Source organism: Pungitius pungitius, chromosome 12, assembly GCF_949316345.1.
Source record: "Pungitius pungitius chromosome 12, fPunPun2.1, whole genome shotgun sequence".
Classification (NCBI taxonomy): domain Eukaryota; kingdom Metazoa; phylum Chordata; class Actinopteri; order Perciformes; family Gasterosteidae; genus Pungitius; species Pungitius pungitius.
This window is the reverse complement of record NC_084911.1, coordinates 19012085-19029283: the sequence shown is the minus strand read 5'-3', so window position 1 is coordinate 19029283 and position 17199 is coordinate 19012085. Positions and strand designations below refer to the sequence as shown.

Below are 17199 nucleotides of genomic sequence, written 5' to 3'. Positions count from 1 at the left end.
TATCATTCTTTAGTTTAATAACTTTAGGGTGGAAGCTCAAACATCAGGACTGACTGTTTTTCTTCTGAAGTGCTCTATTTAATTAGAGTATAAGAAATAAACTGTCGGTGTACACCAGAATACAGCCATGATTCTGGAACTGTGTAATCAATAAAGTAACTGGAATATTGTAAAAACACTAAACTGTAATCAATAGAATACCAATGTGCAGCTAGGATTGTCCCCGGGAAGAGTTAAAGCCTCGTTATTATTGGACATGGCTACGATCCGAAGGTGTGTTGGGTGCTCGCTCCTTTTGCTTGACGCACGCTCCGGATCTTGAATCTAGAATCGATTGCTCTTCCTTAGTGTCCCGGATGTTGTTAGATTCAAGATCACACAAAGAGCGTTTGTGTCTGTACGATTCAGTAATTGACAGCTGACATTTGTACATTTACAGACTCTATTAGACATAAACTAAGCGGAAGTTAAACAAGAAGTTGAATTATTTGCGGTATTTTAACGTTGAAAAACATTCAGATACATTATTTCAATGCTAGAAATTCAATTATTGTTTCTTTCAAAACCTGATGACAGATTTACTTCCATACATGCCTGCCTACATTTTGAAAACACATTTTCCCCATTCTCCAGGCTTTTGATTTGATTTGATTGGATTAGTATTAGTAGGTGGAACCAGGAGACAGTTGCAGTTACGTTGTAGTCAAAGGACTCGCTGTGGTCTGTGGAGTGGAAAATCCTGGATCGATGCTTATTCTTTATTAAATTCTCTTGATTTGACTTTTCGATCCAAGACATCCTTTGTTCCAGTTTCTTCATTTTGAACATAAGACTTCAGTCACACCTCTGAGCAGTAACTTGTCGCACAACCATGCATGTAATTCAACTGTGTTCCTAATTGCAAGTATTAAATATACTGTAATGACTTTAGACAACAGGTATAGAGCATATGGCTTTACCTGGGATAAGATTCAGATGGGATCTTCAGAAAAGGTTGTGAATGTAATGGGTCTGTGACCCTAAAAATATTCACAAAACATTTTTTCTTAAATGTTTGTGCACCCAGGCGATGCTTATCATTGGCTGGAACTGCGTCTCAGCAGGCATAAGCTCACAGTTGAGTGGCCAAGCGAAAGTCCTTTTACAATATACATTTAAGCATAATAAGGTTTCATCGGTTTAAAGAAACCACTTATGATCTGTGAGAACCGTGACGAGGCGCCGCTTACCACCCAGACTTTAGTGGTGTTGGAGACCCGGCCGTGCTGCTCAAACATCCACTGGTGGTAGGAGAGGAGCAGCTTGAGGCAGAAGCGGAGCGCCAGGATGAGGGAGAGCCACAGCAGGGTGCTGAAGACCAGCGCCGACAGCATGGTCTGCCCTTGGGTGCTGAGAGAGACGTGGAGGCTGCAGGGGAGGAGAACGATTCGAAAAACGAGTTAAAATAGTAGCTGAAACACAAAACTAGAAGTTGGCAGTTTTCTGTATGAAGAAATAAATTAAGTTTGTGATGGGTAGTCTAAGAACTTTAAAACGTTCCAAAGACAGGACTGGCCCTCTGAGGCAAATTTGTAATTTGCGATTTCGGGCTATACAAAATAAAATAAATTGACTGATCGGTCTAAAGGGTGCACCCTCACTGCCAATCAGAGGGCATATTATTCACACTACAGTGAGGAGAATGTAATCTGGAAATTCAGGTTTTTTAAGTCCCTGGCAAAAGTAGAGGTGAAAAAAGTTCTTGGCCCATCCACATCCCTCGTAGGGGATGCAAGTGCAAGTGCAACAGCATCCTCTGCCGGTAAAAAAAAAATCTATTCATTTTTCTACATCGCATGAAGCAAAATGAAACAAGCCAATTATATAATCATCAAGAATGCAATAAAATCAGACTGGAAAACGGGGGGTGAAACAGAATCAGCGGCTGCTGAAGAAGGGTCAACCGGTGCAGACAGTCCGGGTGCTGGATGGGTTTTGGGATCCACTGGTGTGTCCCTGGTGGCACACCACATGATAGAGTTGGAGCGCCCGGCAGATGCAAGGTGATGTCTTGGAGGAGCTCACCAGGCCAGTTTTTAAGTGGAACACAGGGCGGTGAAACCGTTGCATTTTTCTGCAGCAAACGCCGGGATTGACCGTAAAGCATTCCAGAAAACAGCGAAAGGTCGTCCTGTTTGACAGGCGGATCGTGGGATAATAAAAAACTGCCTTCCTGCTTTAAGAATTGCAGCAAATACGCTGCAATTACAACTGCCAGTCTCTTGGGTATGTCGCCATCTAGAGATGGAAATTTAGTTGAATGTTAGTTGATTTTTCTTGAAGCGCAGTCAGATTGGATGGAGCAAAATGTTGCCTTTGATTCGCAATTGGATTGAGGTCTGGTTTTGACGGGGCCATTTTAAAACATACATGCTTTGATCCAAACCATTGTAGCTCTGGCTGCATGTAGGTTATTGTCCTACTGAAAGACGAACCTCCACCGCAATCTCCCGTCTTTTCCAGACTACATCAGAAATAGATACCGACGAGCTCCTGTTTATCTGATCGCACAATCAAATGGAGCTGTCATTTTCAGCAGCCTCAAGCAGCAACACGAGACACTTCCTACACGCTTTCTTTACACGTACGTGTGTGTGTGTGTGTGTGTGTGTGTGTGTGTGTGTGTGTGTGTGTGTGAGTGCACGCGCATAATGTGGAGGGGAGCGAGTCAGTGGCGTTGTCCCCAAAGACCATGTCTACATATACTTATATTTATTTAGGTCCCATTATATTTAGTTACTGTGGTCTTAAAACTTTTATTTTGTCCATCATTATGAATTTTCTTTCTACTGCTGCTCTTGTTTTTTTACCATGAATTTCCCCATTGTGGGACTAACAAAGGAATATCTTAACCACGTTTAGTGAGTGATGTAGTGGCGGAGTGTTCAGGTTGCGGTTGCCACACCCTTAAATGTTTTGTGTGCTTCAAAGTAACGTTTGTGTTGATCAGCTGGTTCCCTGTGGTTCCTTACCAGAACCAGACAGACTGGAATTTGGAAGTTGAGCCGTTACTTAAAGCTGGCAGCAGTTATTGAGTGAGAGGTCCACCAGACCTAGACTTCTATATAGTTTGCGTAATGGAGTTATTATCACGCTACTAGAACCACTGCTACTGTAAATATTAGGAGTACCGTATTTTCGCGACTATAAGGCGCCCTTAAAATCCTTTTTTTCCTAAAAAAACGGCGCGTGCGCCTTGTAATCCGGAGCGCCGTATATATGGCTCAATTGGTTGATCCATACTGGTTAACGAGGATCCATTGGAGGGAAAGTCTGGTGCCAGCAGCCGCGGTAATTCCAGCTCCAACAGCGTATTGTAACGGACTGTGTTTTCATGTTCTGGAGCGGCGTTGCACTTTACAGAGTTTTGGGATGGTCAGTGAAGGGCGCACAATGTGACGTCACTCATCTTAGTGCCACCTATGGGGACGCGGGAATTGTTGTTGTTTTGGAGAGCGATGGTGTGTTTTTGTTCAGCGTAGGCTACGGCCGACAGTAGCCTGTTTCTCGACAATAAAACCAGAAGATAAGCACATTGTCCAGAGATTCATTAGCGAGAGTCGCTACAGTACATTAAAGCTCGTAGTTGGATGTCGGGATCGCGCTGACGGTCCGCCGCGAGGCGCCACCGTCTGTTCCAGCGCTGCCTCTCGGTGCAAGATGCACCAAAGCATTTGCCAAGAATGTTTTCATTAACCAATAACGAAAGAGATATTGTTAATATCCACATTAACGTTTGAACAACGTTACCATGGGAGTGAAGAGTTTTCAGAACGCTTAATAACGTTTGATTTAGCACAGCCCGATCTAGTGGATGCATAACGCAGCCCCAGTCAAACGTTTTACTGCAGTTACTTCTATGCGCCTTGTGATCCGGTGCGCTCTATATATGAAAATAGTTCTAAAATTGGCGATTTATTGAAGGTGCGCCTTGTAATTCAGTGCGCCGTATAGTCGCGAAAATACGGTAATCATTTTCCCATCATTATTCTGCATATTACTCTGAATATATAATTTAATAATAATTAACCTTTTTGACCAGTCTAGGTTGGATTTGTATTCAATGACTAGATCAAATAGTAAAATAAAAAGTTCAACAAGCAAAAACCTCATACAGATGAGATTTATGTCCTTGTAACGATCACTGTATGTAAACCTGCATAAACAACATTACCTGACAATTCATGGAACAAAGGTTCAGCCGTCAGTATTTTCTCAGCTGTGTGTGTGTGTGTGTGTGTGTGTGCGTCTCCAGTGAGCGGCAGTTTCATAGAGTGTGTTCACGCTGTGGCCGCAGGACGGCGGTGAGGACGAGCATCAACGTTGATTGTTTTTGCAAGACCACGTCAGGCAAATTTTCGAGACCCTAAGGTTAAGAATCACTGATTTAAGTGATATGCACGCACACACACACTTATCTACATCCATTGTAGTGTCTAAGTTTGCAACTTCGGAAGGGGGGGGTGAGGGGGGTGTAGTGAAGTCGGGGGAGATAGTTCGGCTGCCCGGGAGTGTGGGGGGGAGGGGTGGGTGGTCGCTGACAGACATTTTTTCAACAGTAAAAGAATTGTGTGTTATCAGCTTTATAGAGATTATGTAAGTCAGTCCTGATTATTATGCATATGGATTTATCTTTAACAAAATGGAAAAAAAAAAATATTTATTTATTACATTATTAGTGTTAATTTCATGGTTTCTCCCTCCTCCCGTCGGACGGTACCCCACCAAAGTATTAAACTGAGGGTGTAGCGGCATTCCTCCGGTAGTGTTCGTCCTTAAGCTGCATTGTAGTATCGGTTCAGGCACCATTTAGACACCAGTATTGTTTTAAAAGCACCGGTATCGAAAAACAAAAAAACGATACCCATCACTACAGGTGAGTACCTTTTTAGCTCCACTTCATAAAAACCCCTCTATCACTTTAAAAAGGTAAAAAGCAGAGGTCCCATTGTACCTTAGTGGCAGGTGTTGCTGTATCATCTTGATGAGCCCCATGCTGGGATCCGAGCGCATGTACATGGTAGCCAGGATCGCTATGACAACAAAGAGCCAGGAGGAAGGGCTGGCTGGGTACACTCCCTTGATCACTCTGTTCTGTTACCACAGAAGAAGAAACAAAAAGGCAATCTTTTACACCAGGGCAAAACAGCTGATAACAAGGCTTATTGTAAACATTAAAAATAACAGAACAATGTTATCACACATTGAGTGGTTTCATCACAGCTGTGCCGCGTCATCAAATACAGTGTGTGTTCATTCTCCAAAATGTATAACATTGGGGATTTTAAAATACATGTCTGGCCTCACAGCATTCACTTGTAGGGACTGGCAGGAGCAGTGACACACAACACTGCACACATACACATTAACAGGTATGTCTCAGTCACTCCAGGAGGGGCAGAAGTGCATTCTGCATTTGGACCAGATTGCATCACAGATTAGTTGTCTATTACTCTGATTTTTAAATCGTCACTGGGGCTTTTACATAAATTCAAAAGTAAGAGTTTAACAGTATTTGTCATTTAATACATAAAAAATACATTTCTGGTAGCAGAATTCTCACTTTACGAATACCGTTTTGTCTGAGATAGAAATACCTAAAAGTAGAACAATGAGCTTTGTGTCCAGCTATCACGACATAAACAAACATAATGGAATCACAGACCGTATCACATGATGTCTGAGCACCAGGACTACATCTTTAACCCAAACCTCACCACACGAGTCGCCCTGCCGGTAGTCAAAGCCCAGGGAAAACCTCCCTGGTCACATTTTCTCAAAACCATCCGCATAGCCCGCTCCGTGTCATTTGCAATTAGTTTTTGATTTAATTATTCAGGATTTATTCTTTCACATTACGATTCTAATGTCTAACGAGGTCTTAGATAAGTCAAATTGGATGTTTGGTTGATGACACCATTAAAAAGGAACAAAGAAAAGACACAAAATCCCCCATCATCCTCACCCTCAGGCGGCTGACTCGTTTCTTCCAGGATCGTACTCCCGACAGGAAGATCTGGTTGAAGGCCTGATGGGACAGCTGCAGGTCAATCCCCTCTGGCGTTATGGTGAACTGGAACGCCACTGCCTGGTGGGCCTCCGCCATTTCTAAGGAAACATGAGGGAAACGAAATGTTTGAAAGTCTGAATTCACGTTCAAACCCCAATAGGTCTCTCGTATGTAAACAAGAACATAAGAGACAAGACGGGCCATTTCTACTCGGTGATAAGTAACACTTTTCTGAATCAGCGCTTCTATTGATGATCCAGCTACGCTGTCGCTTTTGACCCGCCGCCCGAACCTCCCGCAGGACGAGGAGAGACTTTTGCAGAGGATTTAATGAGCGCTTTATAATGAGTTTGATAACCAGTCGATGAGTGCAAGCAGGCCGCTCGCTGTGATGCCCGGCTTTCTTGAATGAACGCTTGGCGGGTGATTTAATGAGTCAGTGGAATGTTGTTGTCCCACCGAATCCAACTGAGACACCAAGAACGGAGAAAAAGCCACTCAGACACAGTGTTATGAAGCATGTTTAAATAAAAAGATAAAAGTTCAGCATTACAGCCCCTAGTTTATGCTTCTGCATTTTTAGAGAGACACAAGGACACGCAAGAGCCCCTTGCGTGCTTTTTCACCCCTTCTTGCATGCGACGACTAGGAATGGCTATCGTGCCTAAACCGATACTTTTTTTACAAGGACAGATTGAAATGACAAGGCAATTTTTTTTTGTTTAGGCAATACTGTAAATAAATACAAAAACACTTTGCTTCAAACTACAGCTTCAAACTTTTTAACTTCAAACTATGAACAATAAATTAACTGTTCACAGTTTAGTAACTTGGTGTTTCCCCTCTATAAAAGCTTGAAGTGTATATATTATTTCATTGGATATGGGGGAATATTAATAATTTTAATGCTCTTTGTGCAGGAAATAGGTATGTAACATCAAAGCATTTATGTTGGACTCTCCTTGTGTCTCGATGTATTAACGTGATGAATACAGCAGAAGCAACAAAGAAGAGCTGCATTAAGCACGAGAGCATATCGTTTATCTACCGTGCGATATAATTTATTATTATTTCTACGTTTAGTCAACGCTTTGCTGCCTAAAATCAAGACGAAAAGAAAACGATCTGGCATCTTTCGCGTGAGGAAATGGAGTCACACGTCTGCAGCTCAATACGGCTTAATGACAAAGAACACCGAAGGAACGCCGCTACGCCCTCGGTTTAATACTTCAGTCGAGAGCCGTCCGACGGAAGGTGAAGAGGACCTAGAGACTGTATGGAAGTAAATCTGTGTCACCGGGTTTTGAAAGAAAAAGGTGATTGAATTTCTAGAACTGAATGCATTAAAATTATGTATCCATTTTTCAACGTTAAAATATTGCAAAAAATTAAACCGCAAATAATTCAACTGCAAATAATTCAACAGAAACAAATTCAACCACAACATCCGGGACCTCAAGGAAGAGCAATCGATTCTGGATTCAAGATCAGGAGCGCGTGTCAAGCAAAAGGAGCGAGCACCCAATACAACTTCGGCTTGTCGGCAGCATGGTGACTGTAGCCAAGTCCAATAATCAATTGAAGCAGAAAAACGTCCAAAAGTTTTTTTAAGCGACAAAAAAAACAACAGAACTTTACGAAGAGCACAACATGCAGCGGCTTTCCAGATGTTCTCTGCATCGCCACACTGTACAGACATGGTCAGTATGAGGGACAGTGGATGCTAGGCTGCAGCGCATGGTGTTCCCCACGTAAAAATGTTCTCGTAAATAAATGCTTCCCGTCTTCAGCATTGATGGCGCTCGTACGGGAAGTGAGGTCATAGATCGGTCCCCCCATAAATTGTTAATCTAACTGATATTGCTTCTTCATCAATAAGGAAGCGGGTTGCTCTTTTTTTCTGGGGGAGTCGTGAACTAATCCAGCAGCTCAAATGTTTTTTGATGTGTTGCCATGGTGATTTAGCCAAACCTGCTTCGGGCGGGGAACCCGAAATGCCTGATCTTCATCACCTCCTCCTGAAGGTCACCCGGCTAACGAGGAACAGGGCCCAGGAAGTCAATGGCCACGTCAGGTTCAGAAAACAAATATGGCTGGGCGGTATCCCGGTTCAAACAGTATGAATTGCTCACGCACCGTTCATACCTGCGATAAGCCATAACAACTGACTCCTGTCCTACTTCTCTTACGTGTGTTGAGATTGAGTCATGGTTTTAACTTCATACAGACAATGAATAACCCAACAAACACTCTAACAGGGTAAAACACCACGGCCACAAATAATACTGTAGCGACCCTGTTGGGGACTCGGTCAGGTTGCGTCATTCCCGGCGCTCCGGCCAATCGGACGGGACATGGGAGGGTCTGGCCGGGGTAGCATGACGTAGTTCCGGTTGTTGTGTTGTTGTGTGGTTTACCGAGTGAGCTGGGAAGACCGTGTCCGACGCTGTTGTGTTTCGCTAAATAAAAGGATCTCTGCCCTGCAATTAATCGCCTCAGCGTGTGGAGTAATTCACCACGCCCGGACGTTACAATACGTTAAATCTGAAAACAATTTATTGCAAAGTCTGTGGAGCCTCTGGTGGCAACACTAGCATCCGAAACAACACGCTAACGAGCTGGCCAGTTGGGACGGGGTTAGCCATCGAGCGGCGAACAGCTGTTCGGGAAGCCAGGAGTCAAAGAATATAATTTACGTGAAAAAGCAATACCGGGATACCGTGAAATTACCGACATGGATTTTTGGTCATACCCCTCCAGCCCTACTGTGTCGTCATCCGCTTTGTGTCAGATGCCGTCTTTGGGTTCTGCAACAGCTGTGCTTTGCTCCGCCTTTTAATTTTATACACCTCGTTCACCTAATCTGTGAACGATTTGTGTGGCAACGCCCGACCTGTCTGCTACTGAAAAGATAAGATCAACTCTAAGTGACGTTTGTAAAGGGCTCGACGCCGCAGACTCACAAGTGTAAACATGCATAACTACGCCCGTCTACAATTATGTTGTCTTCGCTACGGTGTAGCAACCGCAGCTATTCAACTAGCTAAACTCTTTCTGCAAATGACGAGTTGAGTCGTAGTAAGCTTCTCAAGCTGTTTACTGTGGCTCTTTATATCATGTCACAGACAGAAGAGTGAAAACTGTAACAAACACAAGATACAAAATTGTTTAGTCCTACGTAAACATATGTGAATAAAACGTTTTTTAATTACAGTCGTCAAATCTCCTTTTACTGTAAATATGCATCTTAACATTAACCTTATAATTAAAACAATGAAGTTATCAACTTACGACATTGCCTCTGCAGCATTTACGATGTGGATTGCAATGGATGACGAAAGCATGTTGATGGATTCCACCATTTTCCTCTAACCACTAACAGGAAACTAACGCCTGGAACTCCTAAGGCAGGAAACCATTTCAAAATAAAAGCTTGTACAAAATAAAAGCCTAATGCCTAAAAGGCAACACACTCCCCGCCTGGCCTCAGTGAGGTCACTAGTACTACTAAACTAGGAAATGAGTTTCAGTACATCAGTCCTTAACTAAAAGTAAGATCACCTCGGAGACTGGCCTGAGGAAAGTCTTTGAAGATCCATGAACTGTGGTCCTTAGTTCCACTTTCCTCACTCTCCCATCTTTTCCAGGAAAGGTCTTTGTGATTATAGCCGTTGGCCAGTGGTTACGGGCTACTTGAGTGTCTTTAAGAAGGACAATGTCTCCCTCCTGAAGGTTTCGGTAAGACTTGTGCCATTTCTTCCTGCAAAGCAAGGTGGGCAAGTACTCACGACTCCAACGATTCCAGAACCTGTTGGCCAGCGCTTGAACTTGTCTCCATTGCTTGGTGAGGAGGTCTTTGTCTGTGAAATCCCCGGGTGGGGAAGGGACTCCCCCTTTCTGAGTTAGGAGCATTGATGGCGACAAGATCAATGGATCCTCGGGATCGTTTGAAACTGGGATTAGTGGCCTCGCGTTTAGGATTGCTGTGACTTCTGCCATTAGTGTACACAGGAGATCGTGGGTTAAGCGAGTGTGCTGTTCAAGAAGCATTGAATCAAGAATTCTTCGGGCCAAACCGATCAGGCGTTCCCAAGAACCACCCATGTGCGAGGCGTGCGGGGGATTGAACTGCCAAGAACACCCTTCTTGGTTAAGATACTTCTGCACAGTTGTATCTGGTTGGTCTTTGCTCATTCCAAGTTCTTTACAGGCCCCTATGAAGTTTGTGCCGCAATCTGATCGCAGTTGTTTGGCTGGTCCTCTTATTGCAAAGAAACGTCTTAAAGCGTTGATGCAGCCTGATGTGTCCATCGAGTCAATGACCTCGATGTGGACAGCCCTGGAGCTCATGCAGCAGAACATTATGGCCCACCGCTTGCTCTCAGCTTGCCCCCCTCTTGTCCGTCTGGTGCAGACGACCCAAGGTCCGAAGACGTCCAAACCCACGTATGTAAAGGGAGGACAGGTCGTAAGGCGTTCTGGAGGTAAGTCTGCCATGCGTTGTTGCTGGAATTTACCTCTAAGCTTACGACAGGTTACACATTTGTGTAGAATCGAATTGATGATCCTTTTCCCGCCCAAGAGCCAAAATCCCGCTGCCCTGACAGCACCTTCCGTCAGGTGACGACCTTGATGTTTGACCTCAGCGTGGTGGTATCTGGCGAGTAGCAAGGAAACGTGGTTGTCTTTGGGGAGGATAACCGGGTTCTTTTCTCCAATGTTCAGGTTAGCATTCTTCAGCCGGCCTCCAAGGCAGATAAGATTGTTCTGCAACATTGGGCTAAGCCGATGAAGGCTGCTGTTCAAGGGGACTGGCCTAGATGTCTCCAAAGCTTCAAATTCTTTTTTGAACGCTTCCTTCTGAACAGCTCTGATGATGACCTCCTTCGCTTGACATAGTTCGTCTGGGGTGCGAGACAGATCACACTTATGCCATCCCTTACATTTGTCACTCCAGTTGGATAGTTTTTGACACCTTGCGATATGTATTAGGAGTGCAACGGCTCGAACAAGGGTCTTGAAGCTGGAGAACCTTTGAAAGCGTTCTGAGCTGAGTCCTTTCTCTTCGAGCTTTGTGGCATAGCTCCTTACTTCTGGACGGATCTCTACATCCATATCTGGTTTGATGAGATCGAATGTCTTTACTGGTTTGTCGGGAGTTTTGTAGAGGAAGTTGGGCCCTGTGAACCACGTTGTTTCTGGCAGACGTGAAGCAGGAACTGATGCATGGTCAGCAGGATTTTCCTCTGTGTGCACATAGTGCCATTGTTCGGGTTTCGTGGATTGGCGAATACGCTGAACTCTATTATGCACGTAGACATGGAAACGTTTGCTTTCGTTGTAGATATAGCCAAGAACAACCTTGCTGTCGCTGTAGAACTTGGTTGAATCCAGCTTAACATCCAGTTCATCCTGAATTAGCTCTGCCATTTCCACGGCCAAGACGGCTGCACATAGCTCGAGTCTTGGGATGGTTGGTTCAGACTGAGGTGCCAGTTTTGACTTTCCCATAACAAATCCAATCTGAATTTGTTTGTCTTCTTGTATGGCCTTCAAGTATGCCACAGCGCCAATGGCTTTAGTGGATGCATCAGAGAACACGCAGAGCTCAGTTCTCACCGCTTTAGCTAGAGAGACTGCTGTGTATGTCCTTGGTATGTGAAGGAGCTTGAGGTCTTGGAGTGAGTCTCTCCAGGCCTCCCACTTTCTCAATTTGTCTGCAGGTAGCGGTGCATCCCAACCAGAAAGTTCGACTGTGAGTTCCCTGAGAAGGGCTCTTCCTTGAATAGTGACCGGGGCCACGAACCCAAAAGGGTCAAAAACACTGTTTACCGTGGAGAGGACTCCACGGCGAGTAAATGGCTTCATATCAGTTGAAGCAGAGAAGGTGAACGTGTCCCTGGTTATCTCCCATAGAAGACCCAGGCTCCGTTGAGTGTGTGCAGCTTCCCCGCTGAGGTCGACATCCTTTGAGGCCCCTATACGGTCTTCTGGTGGGAAAGCTTGCAAGACTTCTTTACTGTTTGAGGCAAACTTGTGAAGGCGGAGGTTAGACTCGGCAAGTGAAGTCTGGGTTCGGCGCAGTAAGTCGATGGCTTCCGCATCCGTTGGCATAGAACAAAGGCCATCGTCGACGTAGAAGTGACGCATAACAAAGTTGACTGTGTCTTCCCCATGTTTTTGGGAACCCTCTCTGATAGCTCGTCTAAGCCCGTAAATAGCTATTGCGGGAGACGGGCTGTTGCCGAAGACATGAACCTTCATTCTGAAGTCTATGACGTCTTTGGTCACATCGTTGTCCCTGTACCAAAGAAATCTGAGGTAGTTCCTGTGATCTTCTCGTACCACAAAGCAGTGAAACATCTGCTGTATGTCCGCTAGGACAGCAACCTTTTCCTTCCGAAACCGCAACAGAACTCCAAGAAGTGAGTTGTTCAGGTCTGGGCCTGTGAGGAGCACATCATTGAGGGAAACCCCGGCATGTTTAGCACTTGAGTCGAAAACCACTCTGATTTGACCTGGCTTTTGTGGATGGAACACACCAAAGGTCGGCAGGTACCAACATTCTTCGTCTTCTGCCAGAGGTGGTGCGACTTCGGCGTGGTCGTTCTCCAATATTTTTCCCATGAAGGCCACAAACTGCTGTTGCATATCTGGCTTCCTACTCAGGCTTCGTTGAAGTGATCCAAAGCGCTGCACTGCCTGTTCCCGGTTGTTAGGTAAGTATTGTCTTGGTTGTCGGAATGGGAGTGGAGCTACCCAACTTTGTGACTCATTCCTGAAGACCTCTTCGTCCATAAGCTTCAAGAAAACCTTGTCTTCAAATGAGGGTGCCAACCTGTTGTCGTTTTCTGTGTGATTGAAAACAGTTTGTCCCAACACTTCTCCTGTAACCTTACTGGAGGTGTGTCTTGTCTCCCTGCTACAAGGAACCATTTCTTTGACTCGTAGAAAACTGGTGCAAGGTGGAAGGAGCGATGGGCGGCCATTGTCGAGCAGAGCTGTCTTGAAGGTGCTAACTGTAGGCTTGTGTGCATTCCCCAAGCAGACTTCTCCTACTAGCACCCAGCCCAGATCTAGGCGTTGGGCAAATGGGGCATTGTGTGGACCATTGATTTGTTCCCGTACCTTGTGAACTCTAATGATATCTCTGCCGAGTAACAGGAGAATCTCTGCTGTGGGGTTAACTTCTGGAATGTGTTCTGCTACCTTGCGAAGGTGAGGGTGACATAGAGCTGCGTTTGGCGTTGGGATTTCTGACCGATTGTCAAGAATGTCGTTGCACTCGATGAGGGGTGGTAGAGGGATTGTGACCCTGCTGTCGAGTGACTCCACCACAAACTCTTCAGCCCTACGTCCGGATGTTTCTGTTGTGCCGGAACACGTCCTCAAAGAATAGGAATATGGTTCGCACTTGATGTCGAAGAGCTCGAAGAAAGTAGACCTTGCTAACGATCGGTTGCTTTGGTCGTCCAATATGGCGTAGGCCTTGATGGCTTTGTCTGGTTGACGTTTGTGGTATACTTTCACTAAGCAAATCTTGGAACATGACTTGCCGACTTGTCGTGCTCCACAAACTTCGGTGCAGCTTGCGCTGACGACGGCTTTAGTGTCACTGCTCTCTTCTCTCTCCCCGCCGTTGTGTGGTGAGGTTGAGGGAGCCCCGTCTTGAAGTGCAGGACCCGGATGCATAGCAGCGTCGTGGTAGGTACTATCACACTCTATACACTTGACTGTAGTTGGACAGTCTCTTGCCAAGTGCGTAGTTGAACTGCAGCATTTGAAGCAGATTCCCTTTGCCTTGAGAAAGCTTTTCCTTTCCTCTAGGTGTTTGGCTCTGAAGGCTTTGCATCGTCTGAGTGGGTGGGGTTTACCATGTATTGGACAGGTTTTGTTTGGATCGCCGGTTCCTTTTAGGTCGTTTGAGTGTGTTGAGGCTATATCCGTCTTGTGAACTGATATAGGGGTTTGGTTACTTCTAAAGGAGGGCCTTTCAGGCTTCGCAGCTAAGCCGCTAGTACCTTGAATGGCAAAGCTAGGGTCATTCCTTTTCCGTGCCTCGTGGTGTACAAAACTTGCAAAGAACTCGAATGGGGGAAATCGTCCATTATTTTCATCCTTGTGCTTTGAACCGGCGGATACCCATCTTTCTTGAAGACCATAAGGCAGTTTTGCAACTATGGGTTCGATCCCTCTTGCGGTGTCCAGGTAAGACAGGCCTGGGAGGTAGCCGTCCTCCTTGGCTCCCTGCACCTCCATTAACAGGTCGGCTAGTTCTCGTAGCTTTGTGTGTTCTTTCCCTGAAAGCCTTGGGAAATGATCGAGCCGGTTGAAAAGGGACCTTTCGATGACTTCGGGTGCTGCATAACATTCCTGGAGACGTTCCCAGGCCCTTCTGAGTGCTACGACAGGATTCGTCGCGTGCACTGAACGGAGACGTCTGACTTGGTCGCTGGATTCTCTACCGAGCCACTTAGTCATTAAGTCTAGCTCCTCCGTGGCTGTGAGGCCTAGCCCTTGAGTGGCGTTTATGTATGATGAATGCCAAGCTCGATAGTTTTCTGGGTTATCATCAAATTTATATAAACTTGAACTCACCAGGTCGCGACGAGCCAAGAACTGTGCTAGATGTTCGGCTCCGGGTGCACCATGGCTAGCTGTTGATATGAAGTGTGGAAGGGAAGGCTGAGGAGGGTTGTTTGAGTATGCGTTACGCATGTTTATGTTTGTCTGATGGTCAGTCTCCTTTCGTGGGACTTGCCTTTCCACTTTAATAGCTGAAGGTGTTTGCACATTTTCCGAGCCATAGTTTGCTAATGCAGGGTTGGTAATATTTTTTGCATATGACGGTTCTTTAGGACTAACAGGCGGCTGCCATGTTGGAGAGAAAGGATTGGAAGAATATCCTTGATGGGTTTCATCTGTCGGAAGCTGAGATACTTGGGAACTAGCATTCATGGCTGCTTGTCTTAGTGACCTGGTACGTGGATGGGTTTCACCTGAGTGTAGCTCGTATTGAGACTGGACATATTCACTTGTACGCTCCAGTTTGTCCTTCTCTGATGGGCCTGCTTCATCCAGTACAACAAAATTGTCCATTGCATCTTCCCACACGGCAGCTTCAGCTTCGGCCGCTGCGGCTTCGCGATAACTAGCAAGCGCTTCTAGCTCAGCATCCTTTCTTGCCTTCTCTAGCTGCAATTCGAACTCGATTGCTGCTTTCTCTTTGTAATATTCCGCTTCTTTTTCTGCCTTTTCTTTCTGTAGCTTAGCCTCCGTTGCAGCTCTTTCTAGCTTAGCTTTAGCTTCTTTGTTTGCAAATGTAGCGCGTGCTTTAGCTGCCTCCGCTTTAGCACGAGCACGTGTTACTGAGCCAGCTGATGAAGTTGAAGACCGTGAACTTCTTTTACTGGCCACTGACTCCCTGTCGCTTTGTTTGCTATCCATCTTACCACGATGTACAACGCCAGCTTTCTTTGTCTTTTCACTATGTTGTCTTCGCTACGGTGTAGCAACCGCAGCTATTCAACTAGCTAAACTCTTTCTGCAAATGACGAGTTGAGTCGTAGTAAGCTTCTCAAGCTGTTTACTGTGGCTCTTTATATCATGTCACAGACAGAAGAGTGAAAACTGTAACAAACACAAGATACAAAATTGTTTAGTCCTACGTAAACATATGTGAATAAAACGTTTTTTAATTACAGTCGTCAAATCTCCTTTTACTGTAAATATGCATCTTAACATTAACCTTATAATTAAAACAATGAAGTTATCAACTTACGACATTGCCTCTGCAGCATTTACGATGTGGATTGCAATGGATGACGAAAGCATGTTGATGGATTCCACCATTTTCCTCTAACCACTAACAGGAAACTAACGCCTGGAACTCCTAAGGCAGGAAACCATTTCAAAATAAAAGCTTGTACAAAATAAAAGCCTAATGCCTAAAAGGCAACACAACAATAATTATGAATCATTTATTTAAAAACTCAGGCTTGAACAACACAGATGACTGAATATTCAAGTCACACTATACAATTTGCCAATAAAAGCACATGTTTTAGTTCATGCTGAACTTGGTTTCGGATAACATCTGTTTGCTCACAGCTTGGAAATTAAAAAAAATCTTGTAAGTTGTAACTTGACTGCAACAATATTTCAATTTACTGGGTCTTTCAAAAAAAAGATTGAGGGTCTCAACTCTTCAATAACAAAGTATGTAGTGTAGTACAGTGAGGCTACAAGTAGGAGTTGGAATCCAAAAAAAGGCGAAGATAACAAACAGGTCTAACTTGCCGGGGAGGACGGACGGGTGGCCTTTCATTCGGCACATCGATTAGTTCAGACGGACATGGTGCGCGGGCACGCGTGCGGCGGGAAGAATCTCTCATTCACATACCAATACAGTGCCATATTCATCAATAGTTAGACTAAAACTAGGGCCCATTCGAGTCCCCGGTTTGTTTGCGTTGTTTTACGCGTAGTGGCTGAGCTAGCTAACGTTAGCTATCAAACAGTCCCTTTGAAGTCTGGATAACACTTTATTATACTGATTATATTTCGGCCGCCAGTTAGGAGGAGTTTTAGTGCGAGTCCGAGCTGTTTTTTTGAGGAAGTTTACGTTTGCCACCACTGTGCGAAGCAGCAATGCAGCTGTGCGTGGCTTGTGTCGCCCTGGTTTAAACAGTTTTCAACGCACAATGGTTAATTCACTCGACAACATGTCCCACACAGGGAGAAAACGCGACTAGACGACAGGAAGAGGGCACACAGCAGCGTGGGGGTCGATTAAGGACGATTCAAAAGTACCTGAAATTTCCTTCGAAGAGTTTTCACAGCGAGAAGGTCGACTCAAGACGCGTGCTGTGCGTAGCGCCGCTCCCTTCTTCTCGAGCCTGCCACTGAGCGCACCCGGTGCGCGCGAGCTGGGGTTCGACTCATCAACATGGAAGGAAACCACTCCAACTGCCAGCGGCACAGATATGTTGATGACGTGAAGATGAGTCACGCGTAGAAAAAGACATTGACTCGGTCACTTTCACATAGCTTTGATATTGTAAGTACAGTATATATATGTGTATGGTTTGTTTTATATGATAAGTATTGTATATGCAGTATGTATATTTTCTTGTTGTCTTTTTTCATTA

The 17199-nt window shown here is 45.0% G+C and overlaps 2 protein-coding genes across 2 annotated transcripts in view; both read right to left on the bottom strand.

Annotated features, from left to right (window-relative positions):
- cpt1a2b (carnitine palmitoyltransferase 1A2b) overlaps positions 1–17001 on the bottom strand; it is a 29620-nt gene extending 12619 nt beyond the window's left edge. Inside the window, exons 1-4 of the mRNA XM_037476414.2 lie at positions 16862–17001; positions 6005–6147; positions 4994–5133; positions 1230–1407 (exon numbers count right to left, since the gene is read on the bottom strand). Of these exons, the coding sequence (XP_037332311.2) occupies positions 1230–1407; positions 4994–5133; positions 6005–6145 (459 nt within the window). The 5' untranslated portion in view covers positions 6146–6147; positions 16862–17001. The remainder of the gene's footprint in view (positions 1–1229; positions 1408–4993; positions 5134–6004; positions 6148–16861) is intronic.
- On the bottom strand, positions 9129–15999 carry LOC134133016 (uncharacterized). The gene is made up of 2 exons (XM_062566295.1): positions 15831–15999; positions 9129–15679 (listed from the first exon to the last, which is right to left on the bottom strand). The coding sequence occupies exon 2, from the start codon at positions 15494–15496 to the stop codon at positions 9584–9586; it is 5913 nt and encodes a 1970-aa protein (XP_062422279.1). The 5' UTR covers positions 15497–15679; positions 15831–15999; the 3' UTR covers positions 9129–9583.
- Positions 17002–17199: the final 198 nt, after the last annotated feature.

Excerpts from the sequence above, each read along its gene's own strand:
- LOC134133016 (XM_062566295.1), bottom strand. The coding sequence starts at position 15,496 with ATGGATAGCAAACAAAGCGACAGGGAGTCAGTGGCCAGTAAAAGAAGT.